This window comes from Balaenoptera ricei, chromosome 1 (assembly GCF_028023285.1).
Source record: "Balaenoptera ricei isolate mBalRic1 chromosome 1, mBalRic1.hap2, whole genome shotgun sequence".
NCBI classification, from domain to species: domain Eukaryota; kingdom Metazoa; phylum Chordata; class Mammalia; order Artiodactyla; family Balaenopteridae; genus Balaenoptera; species Balaenoptera ricei.
The window spans coordinates 83,299,542-83,312,511 of NC_082639.1; the positions used below are offsets into that span (position 1 = coordinate 83,299,542).

Here is a 12,970-nt window from a genome sequence, read left to right on the forward strand (position 1 = left end):
TGAGCTGCATACTGTTACAGTACATTATACATAGTGGGAACTCTGCATGTTGACAATTATGTGTTAAATGTCAAATAGCATTTTGTATTTAACATGTTTATTAGCTATCAGTCTAGGCAATCTAGTTCTTTTTAATTCTGAACCTTCTGATGTTTATTTTACAGCCGTTTTTAGACATAGTTTTGTATATCTTCAAGTTAACGAGTGCAATAGGAGCTCAGGTAAGTTTACTTTTATTCTGTCTTTTAAATGGCTACAGTACTGTGCTGTGAATAGCTGGATGGTTTGTAAGAATTTTTATGTATCTCAAAGAATGTATTTTTTACAAGTATACCTAATAAAGTCTGGTTATAAAATAATACCGTACTAGAGATTTTTAAAGTTTTCTAATTTAGCTTTTTAATTTTCCTTAAGCCAGACACTTGGAAAATTTTTGTGGCTTTAATCACCAGAAGTGCTTAAACATTGAACATACATGTATTTATTATTGCAAAGTAATGTCTAAAAAGAAATTTGGAGACAGCTATTTTACTATGAAATTTGGATGTTTAAATACTTTTAGAGTGGCCATAACAGTTTCAAGAATATTTTATAATAATATAAATGGTTGACTATCCCATGAGCCTTATTAGGTGTCTCTCTGACATTTGTGTTAGTAAGAATGACCTTTATGTTCTGAGTATTCTCGTTGAAGTCTAACTTTAGTCATTTAATATGTAGTATTATTGTTATATATTTATAACAATCATATAATAGTGTGGTTGTTTTATGTATATATGTACATGTGTATGTATATACTTTCTGTAGTTGATTAATAAATAATTTATGTAGTGATTTTTGTTCCAAAACATTGGGGAAAGCAGTTTTTTATTTTAATTTTCTTGTCTATCTTCCTAACCTTTTGATATCCCATAAGCCAGGTTTAATCATTCTTAAAACGTGTTTTTACTGTAAACAAGTGAATAGGCTTAATGCCTCTTATCGGTATATTGTAATATTTTGATGGTACTTATTACATGTTTATAATACTTAAGTATTATATTTATATTTAAATATATCTCCATGTGTTCTTATTTTCTGATTTTGTATTTCTTAGGTAGAAACTATGTTTTAGTTATCTCTTTTGCCCATACTTCTAATAATTGTTGAAATGCATTGAATCAATCATATTGAATTTAAAAATAATATACACTATATTCCATACACACTGTCTGAATGAAAAGATGAGTAAGACACAGTTCCTACTGAAGAGGGATTATGGTCTGGTGAAAGGGTAGATATTCAAACAATTGTAATGCAGAGTGATAAGCCCAGTAATGGAAGTGTGGAAATGTATTGATTGTCCAGAAGAATTGGAGGTGATATTTGCGCTGCTTTGAGGATGATGAGTAGGCCTCCATTAGACATGTCAGGCTTGCCAGGCATAAGAACAACTTCATTGAATGGCATGTTCAGGAAACAGTTATTTCAGTATGGCAGAACATAGGATATATATGGGAATGAGGGAAGTACCTTCGATGAGCTTGGAAAGGCAAGCTTGAAGCTTCTCTCTTAGAAGGGTCAATGTGTGATGAGATACTTTACCACATTAGAAAGTACGGCAGCTAGAAGCAAGATGCAGGAGAAGGGAAAGGCAGATTGAGCTCATTTGGGGGAATTGAGCCTGAGGTTCTACAGAGTAGTAAGCTTCAGATGTACAGTAAGTATTTGGAAATAACATCTTGGGTTCTTAAGAGTGATGGGATTAGAGGTATAAATTTGGGAGGAGAAGGGAGTGAAAAAGGAAACCTCAGGGAGTATTAACATTCAAAGAGAAGGCGAAAAAGAGGTTTTCGAGTTATTGTGGAATTAAGAGAGTATCCAGAAGAGTTCCATCAGAAGAGTTTTAGGTGCTGTAAAAGAAAGAGTGAGGACTGCAATTAGGAGTTTTTACGTGAGCAAATTTGGGAGAGCTGGGGAAAGAGTGGTGGGAGGAGGAGTAGATGAGTAGTAAAAACAAAGAAGACCCAGTGTGTAATTTCTCAGAAAAGAAACAATTAAGGGAAAAAAGTAGTCAAAAGAGTAATTTCTCTCAAAGTAACTGGAGTTAATTATAATAAATTGTGTGTGTTGCATTCAGTGAATTTATTATATCCTTGACCTTTGTATATCTTTCTCTCCCGATAATAACAGGGCCCAGCAAGCATGATGGCCTACTTGCTTGTTTCTGGGCTATTCCTAACTCGAATTAGAAGACCCATTGGTAAGATGACAATAACTGAGCAAAAGCTTGAAGGAGAGTATAGATACGTTAATTCTCGGCTCATCACAAACAGGTGTGTACAAATGTATTAAATGTATTTGGCTGTACTAAAAATTCCTTTGTATGGATATTGAAGTCCTGTAAGCTGACTCCAAAAAGTCTAGTAACACTGTTACTGAAATTATGTCTGTGTGTATTTACTTCTTTTGAAAATATACATTATGAAGGATATCGGTTTTATAAAGTAGTAATCCTCTACGTTTCTAACCCTTTTTCTTGTTAACTGTTTAGTATCCCTGATTTAACCTCTTCATGTCTTCTATTGACTAATTTTCTGTTAATTGCACTTTAAAGTCAAAAAACAATTTAAATTCAAATTTACTTCTTCAAAGAAGATTTTGTCTCAATTTATCCACAAATATTTTTTGTTTGATACTATATTTGGAATACTCAAAGTTAATTCAGTCTCACTGCATGTGTCTCTACCTATTTTCCAGACAGTTTAAAAATCCAAAGAAGGAAGAAGTATTGGGTGTTGGAGCCAGCCTGACTAGTTTCAAAATCTACCTTCTCCACTTATCAGTTATATATGACTTTTGGCAAGTTATTTATAGCCTCACTTTTCTTGTTTATGCTAGGTAGATAATATAGGGTTGTCATGAGGATTAAATATGAAATATATATAAAGTTTCCAGCACTGTTTTTAATATGTAGCAAGTGCTCAATACATTTTCTCGCATATTGATGATCTGTCAACCTTAAGTCATTTTGAGGGTCCTAATATTCATTTACTACCCTGTTGGCATTACAGAATTATTTAGGAAATTATTCTTTTAACAGTTCCCTCTTCCTTTATTTCCTTGGATTGCTAAAATAGTACCAGTTCTAAATAGGGTTTTTGTGCTGTAGGGAGACAGAAGAATAGAAGGTTGAGTAGAGAGGTGATCTGCCAAGTGAATGAAAGATGGTATCAGCTAGGATGCTTTCCATTGCAAGAAACAGAAAACCCTGACTCAGATGGCTCCAACAATAAAGACATTTACTACTTCACATAAAAACTCTTAAAGATAGAGCAGTTCCAGGCGCAGCATGATTGGGGTGTCTGGGTCTTCTCTTGGCTCTGTCCTCCTCTGTATGTTACCCTTTTCCTCTGGCTAGTTCTTTTTGTGATCACAAGATGGCAAAAGCAGTTTTAGATCTCACCAGCCCTCCTCCCCTGCAAAAAGTCCAGAAGCAAAAACAGGCCATTTCTGCTGTCTCTCTGAGAGAGCAAGGAAACTTTGCCAGAAGCCCCACAACAGACTTTCTTTCACATCTCATTGGCCAGAATTATCACTAAAGCGATTACAGCAAAGTGATTGGCTTAGACCGTTGGGAACTCTTCCCCTGTGGGTGGGGTTGAGGCCGTTCCTCAACCATTTGGATGCATAGAAAAGGATAGAGAACTTTAAGAAAATTGGGGTTCTCTTAGGAAGAAGGACATGGAAGAGAATAGATGTTGGATAGGCAGTTGTCAGTATTCTGGGATGTTCTGTTCTTTCAGGTTTTAGGTTTAGGTTAAAACGTTCAGGAGAAGTAGAATTATCACCTCATCTTTCTCCACTGACTTAAATGTGCAGAGGAGGTAAAAGGAAGTAAGAAAAGAAATTATAGGTATAGAATTGTGTTAAACTGGGATTCTGATACCCTGGGGCCCTGTATTATTGTGTAAAGGAAATTGTGAAAGGCAGGTCAAACACGAAGCAACTTTATGGAAAGTTAATTTTACTTGAATGGGTTGAGGTAGGGGCTACCTTGTTTTTATGATGGAAAAAAATACAGGTACATTTTGGACTAGAATATAAAACTCACATAAATTTTTAAGGGAAAAAAGAGACTTTAAAGAAATATTGGGTGTTTATTAAGGGCTGTTTTAACTGTGCCTTCTAGATGCCTATGTAAATCTTTACTTTCCTCTGCTGTAAGAGGTACTTTGCTGGGAGAGTTTACATTATACTGAATAGAGTGGAAAACTAGACTTCAGTGTCAGATACGAGTTATAATTTCAGCTATTTGACTTGCCAGCTCCATGACTTCTGCAAATTTAGTTAACTATATTTAACCTTTCTTCATCCATAAAATGACCCTTTTTTCCTAGTTAAGATCCTTGTGGCCCCTCTGTACCCATTCAAATCAGCTCAAAGAAAGAGGAGTTGTGAGGCTATGCTGGGGTTCCAAGAATAAGAACAACTGTTCAGCTAGGCCTCCTGGGAGCTGGCACTGTGAGGCGGGCAGGACTTAGTTTGCTTTTGTCTTTTAAAGGCTGTATGTCATGGCATCACTACCTTATTTTTTTTCTAACTGTTGTTTTCTCCTCTCCCTTCTGGTTAGATCTGTACTCAGTTTGTAGTAATGGCTGTCCTAGTCCTGCCTTCCTATATGTCATGGCAATTTCCTTCTTAATTCTTATTTCTTATTATATTTCTTATTTCTTTATTCACATTTCTGAGAATTAACCCAGCACATCTTTTCCAGCCAGGCTATATGTGGCATATGCAACATATGTCGGTAGTGCAGTCTGTGATCCAGTCAGGTTTGTATTCCTGTGCTCTGATCAGTTGAGCTAGGTACAGATAGTGGCTTGAGATGTACCCAATAAGCTCATAGTCACAAAATGTCCAGTTATATACAAATATTCAGTCATTAAATACGGTGTTTCAGTTATTTTTCAGGCTTAGGTAACATTAAAATTAATTGCTAAATTATTTTCTTTAATAGTGAAGAAATTGCCTTTTACAATGGAAATAAAAGAGAAAAGCAGACAATCTACTCAGTCTTCCGAAAACTGGTAAGATAACATGTTGGAGGCTCATGTGTTTATGGAAAAGAAATTGGGGGCCTTTGCCAAGATACATACATATACTTTTAATCTTTAAAATATTTATTTTTTAAATAACTAATTATGAAGAATTTTTATACTGTGTTTTTTCCTAAAAACTATCAAATCAATGTATTAAGCTGCCCAACTATAAAAATGGGTAGGTTTTATTAAAATAATTGTCTGTACTTTTAAAGCGGTTACTTAGGAGTCTTATTTAGTGATAAATTTAGTGATTATTACAGAAAGAATTTGTTCCTGTAGCATTCGTGGAAATACTGTGAGCACAGTTCAGCAAACATTTTCTGTAATGGGCAAGATAATACATGTATAGTTTAGGCTTTTCAGGCCATATGGTCTCTGGTGCAGCTGTTCAACTCTGCCACTCAAGAGTAGCCATATTCTATATGTAAATGAATGGATGTGGCTATGTTCTAATAAAACTTTATTTACAAAAATAAGTGACAGGCTGGATTTGAACTGTGGGCCATAGTTTGCTGACCCTTGATTTAGAATATAAATGTTGTTTCTTATGAAAACTATACCTTGGTTTTTATTTACTTGCCGCTTGGAAAATTTGAATTTAATTAATTTTATTGATTATTCATTCAAAAGATACGGAGCACCATCTAGGTGTCTGTGCTTGTCCAGGTGATTAGTGTGATAACAGTGGTATGTGTGATGGGCCACATCCTCCCTTTAAGGAGCTTACATTTTAGTGGAAGTTTTTGAAATTAAATATATATTTGAGGTGATTTTTAAAGGTTAAAGAAGTTATTTGAAATTATTTCAGAAATTGAATTTTTGCCTTTTTTATATTTAACATGACTGAACTTTGATAGTATTCACTGATAAAATGCATTTAAGGTAATTTTCTAGGGGACTGCTGTTAACTAGTTCGCTCTTCACATGGCTTGCCCATGCTTATCCTTTAGATTTCAGCCCAGAAGTTAACACCTTTTTGAGGCCTTGTCTTCTCTGATGGCCTCCACCAGTTATTTTCCCATTTTAATGATCTGTTTCCTTAAAAGCATACATTGCGATTTATAATTATCTTGTTTGTTTACTAGTTTGTCTCTTTCATTAGTATGTGAATTCCATGAGCTCAGGGACCTTGTCTGCTTTATTCATTGTTGTATCTCCAGCATTGAGCTCAGTATGTAACATCTGTCATTCATTGAATACATGTTCCAGCCATTGTTCTTTTACAGAAGATATTAAGAGCAAGCTACCCTGTACTCAGGAAATCCATGTTTTAGTGGGGGAGACAATAAACAAGTAAACAACTGAATATTTTACAATATATGATTTCAGGTTGTAGTGAATTTTGTGACCAAAAATAAAATGGAATAAAGTGGTAGAGTATGATGGGGGCTGTTGCCTAGCTATTTTAGGTAGGGGATGGCAAGAAGGTCTTTCTTGAAGAGGTGACATTTTATCAGAAACCCATATGAAGTAAGGGAGTTAGTCACAGGATATAAATATCTAGGAAGACAGTAATCCTGGCAGAGGGAACAGCAGGAGGAAAGCCTTAAGGCAGAAGCATGTTTGAGGAACCACTATTTCTGGAGCTCAGTGAGAAAGAGCAAAGTAGAAGCAGATGAGGTTTAAGATAGAGACCAGTGCCGGATCATGCAGGGCCTTGAGTAATATGATAGATGGAAAAGTCAAGAACATTAAAAATGCAGAATAAAATACTTTTTTAGACTTGTAATTTTGAGATAATGCATGCTGAGATTAAAGCTACAGACTCGGGCTGTGCACCATCATTAGCGCTTGGTTCAAATTGAGTGTAATATAATTCTTAGAGAAAGCACAGGCCAGAGGTTTCCAACTAAGGCAAAGCATTGAGTGCTATTTCCAGACAGCTGGTGTTTCACCTAAATTAGCTCATCTTTCTGTTCTTTTTGTTTTGATTATTGATCAATTTTAACATGTATGTATCTGACAATATTATGAATACAGTATCATGGTACTGTTACATGCAAGGGACACCACATTAATATTCTTTAAGTAGTTTCCGTTCTGTTTGCATAAAAATGGTTTCATGAAGTATTTGTTTGGCACCTGTTCTGTGATCAGCATTGTGCTCAATGAAATGTGATGTATAATGTAATCAGAGATCACAGGCACTCAGTTAATATTTGTTGAATACAAAAATTATTTAGTTTCTTTTGTCCTCATGGTAGATTCATTTTTTTAATATACAGAAAGTATATGTATTTTTTGTTTTTGCTTTCTGCCAGGTGGAGCACCTACATAATTTCATTTTGTTTCGGTTTTCTATGGGCTTCATTGATAGCATAATTGCCAAATGTAAGTATGCTTTAAAAGAGATAGCAGAATGGAATTTGTGAGAAAAGTGAAGTATTGTTGATGTTTTTAAGTCTTAACTGTTTTGTTTCAGATTTTGCCACTGTGGTTGGTTACGTAGTTGTCAGTCGTCCTTTCCTAGACTTGTCTCATCCTCGACATCTCAAAAGCTCACATTCAGAACTTCTGGAGGTAAAGTGGTAGTAATAGTCATACTCAATTGAAATTTTCAATATAACAATAAAGAAAAGCTAGTTTTAATCTTAGAAATATAAGTGAAAACTAATATTTATTTCTATCTCAGGATTACTACCAAAGTGGAAGAATGCTTTTGCGAATGTCTCAAGCTCTGGGTCGAATAGTTTTGGCTGGCCGTGAAATGACAAGATTGGCTGGGTAAGTAAGATTAGTAATAATGAGCAATTGCAGAGAATAATTTTTTTTAAATATGTTATCCTTAATGATTGTGCCCAGTTGAGGTTGAGATAAGGGGCAGTGAAGCCCCGTATTTCTTGCTCTTGCAAGCTGGTTTTGATAGAAAATTAGGAAGATTTTTCTTTGATAGGGAACTTTTCATGTTTCCTTAAGATAGCTGTTTGGAGCCTTAAACTAGGTTAGTTGTTCTCAAGCTGTCTGTTCTGTGGACACTGGTATTCAGTAAGCTGGGAAATGTCGAATTGTGGCAGTCTTTCCTTGATTCACAGAAAATTAAGTTAGTGAATAGAATTTTCTCGTTTGAACTTTTTTGTCCCCTACCATACTTTTTTTTCCTTAGGTCTTTGATACCTGGCAACTCAGCAAAAGATAAACAAGGATGAGGTTGATTTTAATGAAAAAAAAATGAAAAGTTACCTTATGGTAGCTGTAGGTCCAGTTGTAAATATGGTCAGGGTGTCTAGTAAAATTGTTCTTAGACCATCAAATGGAGTTAAATATTTCAAAATTTCAAGGTCTAATATAAAGGGCTTGGTATGGTGTCAAAAAAACTATAATGTAAAAAAAAGCACCGTAAGTTTCAGGTCATCTGAAGAAATTAGATGTCTTTGGATCTTTCCCAGGCCTGTGATTAGTCTGCCTATTTCCTCTGTTCCTTCTTCTCTACTCCTTTGGCAGTTAAGGTCTTCATGGCAAGATAGAAGAAGTTACAAACTACTATGAGGAGTCTCTCCGTTGAGAATGCTGACATTCTTCCTACTTGTTAATAACTTTCTCATGCCTTTACAGTTCCTAGCATATGGGATGCTTCTGTTCCTTTAGGAAGTTTCTGCTTGTTATTCACAGAATGATTCTGTCTGCTTCTCTGGTTAGAGTGCTTTCTCTTCGACCATCATATCATTCTTCTACTCCTCAACTTCTTGTCATTAGTTTTGCTTTCTATCACCACAGTGATTTCTAATATTAAGAACACTTCATCTTTTTCCCTCTTCAGAGGAAGAAAGAGAGGAATCCTCCAAATTCTTCCATGTTTGCAGGGAAGTAGTGTGCACTTGGCATACTTAAAATAAATGACGTCCTCAGAGAGAAAAGCCAAGTTTATCCAAGGCTTTATAACTCACTCCAGCAGGAACTCAGGGTCCACGCTTCCTAGACCTAAAGAATGCACTAGCATTACTCCTTTTATAGTATTTACTAGAAAATTCCTTAAAATTCTAGTGGCAGAGAACCTTCTTGATTTGCCTGTTAATGAAGTATCTGTTGAGGTGGGATCCTATGAGACCTCTTTTCTTAGCTGCATGTTCCTGCTCTCCTGTTGAAGCATAATAATAAAACGTGTACTGTCACTAATACTTTATGTTGATGAGATGTCTTTTAAATTATCTCATTTAAACTAAATGATAAGTTTAGAAACTTCAGTTAGATTTGTATAAAGTAAAAAATATGAACTTAATGTTATATGTCAATTATATTCAAATAAATAATAAAAAATTAAAGATATGATAGCCTTTGGAGTTTTGATTATGACTTCTTTTTTTTTCAGCTTTACTGCTCGGATTACAGAATTAATGCAAGTACTAAAGGATTTAAATCAGGGCAAATATGAACGCACCATGGTCTCACAACAGGAAAAAGGTAAATATGAATGCACTAGGTCACATATTATAAGTTTTTGCTGACATGACATGATGCTTTAATACTGATTTTCCCATTTAATGTATTGAAGGAGCACAAGGCATTCCCTTGATACCTGGTGTTGGAGAAATCATCAATGCAGATAACATTATAAAGTACGTACAGAAAAGGGTTCTTTAGCACCATAAACGTCTGTTAAACTACACAGTAGCCTTTCTCTTTCAGCTACATCTGCTTAGTGTTTAATGTAAAATTATTCTCTTTTTATTAATTTCCTCTATAGATTTGATCATGTTCCTTTAGCAACGCCAAATGGAGATATCTTGATTCGAGACCTTAATTTTGAAGTAAGTTTTTACATGGTTATATAAAAGCTTAAATCATCTTCAAAACATGAAATGAAGAACTGTTGTCTGAATATTTAACATAATTTTAAGGGTTCACTTAGTTTCTGAACCCATAAAATTGCTTTAAAAAGTAAGCCTTTATAAAGGAGGACTGCCTTCGATTAAGGTAGTCATAAAGTACTGTAAATTTCCAGTTATAAGATAAATATGTACCAGGGATGTAATGTACAACATGATCAATATAAAAACACTGCTGTATGTTATATAGGAAAGTTGTTAAGAGAGTAAACCCTAGGAGTTCTCATCACACACACAAATTTTTTTTCTATTTCTTTAATTTTGTATCTGTATGAGGTGGTGGATGTTCACTAAACTTACTGTGATAATCATTTCATGGTGTTTGGAAGCCAAATCATTATGCTGCACACCTTAAACTTAGACAGTGTTGCATGTCAATGATATCTCAATAAAACTGGAAGAAGAAAATAAAAAGTAAGTCTTTGAAATAGAAATTTATTTTTCTTATTTGACAGGACTTTAAAGTTTCAAATACTACTATCAAAAATCTTTTGCAAATAAAGTCCATCTGAAGAAAGCCATAGAAGATATAGATAATTGGAATCTCCGATGTAAGATGAATATTTAAACATGCAAATATAACATTAGTCTCTTTAAATTAAAATAATTTACCATTTGGTAGTATTTTGATGGTATAGGAGGATCTGTACCTATAAAAACAAAACATAGACTTTCATATTACTGATGAAAACAGTGGAAGAGCAGCACAATAGCACTGCAGATTGCCACTCACCCAAGACACATAGCATCTCGAGCCAAGTGAATTGTGATGCTGATCAATATAGTCTGTTAACCAAATGGGAATATGGCAGGCCAAATTAAAAAGAAAAAGCAAAAGATGAGAATTATTGTTATTGTATGATTTTATAAGACTCTTGCAGACCTAAGGGTTACTATTTAGGTTATGTGTCTATTGTGACTTTACGAATAGTTCACATCTGAAAATCTTGAAGATTAGTAACAGATGTCTATCATGTGGGCTGTCTCTCCAGTTCCAGGTACCATTACTCTAGAATAACACTGTCCAATAGAACTTTCTGCCATGATGGAAATGTTCTATATCTGCATTGCCCAGTATAGTAGCCACATGTGGATATTGTATTCTTGAAATATGGCTAGTACAGTTGAACTGAATTTTAGATTTTACTTAATTTTAATGAATTTGACCTTAAATAGCCATGTGACTAGTGGCTGTTGAATTGGACAGCACAACTCTAGAATTCTCTACATGCTTATGTTTATGGTTTTCTGTAATTTGTGTTGTATGTGGAGATTCTTTTCAACTGCTGTTATTGAAGGAATGTTGTCTGATAGTTTATAAAATAAGGAGTATAATTATTGGATTTGTTTTCAAAGTGTTATAATTATAGGTAAGTCTTCAGTTTTTCTCCTCTTAGTCATGTATATGTATTATGTACGTCTCCACTTTCTTTTTAAGGAACTGTAAAAATGAAAAGTGTTAGTTACGCAAAGTACTTTGGACTTACTCAACAATGAGTATTATATATTGTAATGTTTATTTTAAAGCCAGGAAACAAAAAGGGAAGTACAGAAAATGTGAATATAGTTGGTAAATATTTAATGGCACAAGTATTACAGAAGTGTTTTCTCATTTAGCTCCAGGTGCTGCTTTGCTCCCTTGGCAAAGTAGATGGCCACCTACAGGGCTTGATTTCAGGAATAAAACAGAGCTCAACACTCCATCTTTGATAGATTTCCAGTAGCCCCTTTATTGTCACTACCCAAGAGTAAAAAGGGCCATGAGATTTCTCCATTGAAGAATCCTCTTAGCCCTTTCTCCTACTTTCCCTCACTTCTGCCTTTACACAGACATAGAATACGCCAACAATACAGATGCACACATGGCTTGAGCCTAGTGAGGAGAGATTTGGGATCTGTATGTACAGCCACATGGAATAAATAGATCATGATTATGGTCTGTGATATGCTCACTTTGTCATAAGGTTACCACACTAATGCTGTCCCTTTCATTTTAGTCCAAAGCCGCCCTTCCCTTTAAAGCCTTTATGTTTGAATTTTAGTATACTTCTGGCCAGTCCTGATAACTTCACTTTTTTAGTCTCAGAAAGGACCTAACTTTTTTGCTCTTATTTTGGAAAGTCTTATTTTAGTTATCAGTTACACCCCTGCTTGTTTAAGTTTTTTTACTCTGTGACCATGTTCTATATCACTGTTGTCTATTCTGTGATTCTTGTATTGTTTTCTCCTCCACTTGGAGCTGTTTCTTTGACTTCTGTACTTTTGGTCCACTGTTATAAATTCCTCTTCTGTCTCTTTCTGACTTAGGGTATTCTAAGTTAGACTTGGCTTTTTCTCATTTATTTTGTCTATCATTTTTTTAACATAGTTTTGTTTTGTTTTTTAATTCAACAAACATCCATCACTTCTTTGTAACATATGATTGTTCTCTATCCATCTGGCTTACTTGAAAATAAAGATTCTTTTCTCCTGCAAAGAGGCCTGATAAAACTGAGACTTGGCCATCACAAATAAATGTGTCCTACTTTATGATCAGTTTGCCTTTTGGGTTACCTAATAACCAAATAATATAAGCTTCTTTGAGACAGGAGATTTTATATCTTATTCCTTTATAAACTCCCTCAGCATGGCATATTTATATAGACTGGAGAAACCCTAAGAAATAACTACTTGTAGGTTATAATGTGGGCATTAAAATAGTACTTTGTAGCTTACTAAAATTTTTACCTTTTCAGTAAGCAAGCATATTTTAATGTTTAAAGAAGCCTAAGTAAATCTTCGTAAACAGCATACTTTTCATGTAATCTCTCTTTTATTTAAATCATATTTATGTGTAGAATATTTTGATGTTTTATTATAGTGAATTCATAGGAAGTAGGATTTATCAAGAAGTGATATTTCTGGGGGAATATTTTTATTGGTAAAGATATGGTGGTTCAAAGCATTCGTTGCCCCAGTAAAGCAATCCAGGATCCTCAATAATAGAGTGTTATTGGGACTTCCCTGGTGGCGCAGTGGTTAAGAATCCGCCTGCCAATGCAGAGGACACTGGTTCCAGCCCTG

The 12,970-nt window shown here is 34.6% G+C and overlaps 1 protein-coding gene across 4 annotated transcripts in view; it reads left to right on the forward strand.

Moving 5' to 3' along the window:
- Positions 1-12,970, forward strand: part of ABCD3 (ATP binding cassette subfamily D member 3) — an 89,215-nt gene that overhangs the window by 52,897 nt on the left and 23,348 nt on the right. For all 4 annotated transcript variants that reach the window (XM_059926596.1, XM_059926592.1, XM_059926602.1 and 1 more), the window contains 9 exons: positions 165-221; positions 2,173-2,315; positions 5,000-5,069; positions 7,346-7,415; positions 7,507-7,604; positions 7,717-7,808; positions 9,391-9,482; positions 9,574-9,637; positions 9,766-9,829. In XM_059926596.1, the coding sequence (XP_059782579.1) occupies positions 165-221; positions 2,173-2,315; positions 5,000-5,069; positions 7,346-7,415; positions 7,507-7,604; positions 7,717-7,808; positions 9,391-9,482; positions 9,574-9,637; positions 9,766-9,829 (750 nt within the window). The remainder of the gene's footprint in view (positions 1-164; positions 222-2,172; positions 2,316-4,999; positions 5,070-7,345; positions 7,416-7,506; positions 7,605-7,716; positions 7,809-9,390; positions 9,483-9,573; positions 9,638-9,765; positions 9,830-12,970) is intronic.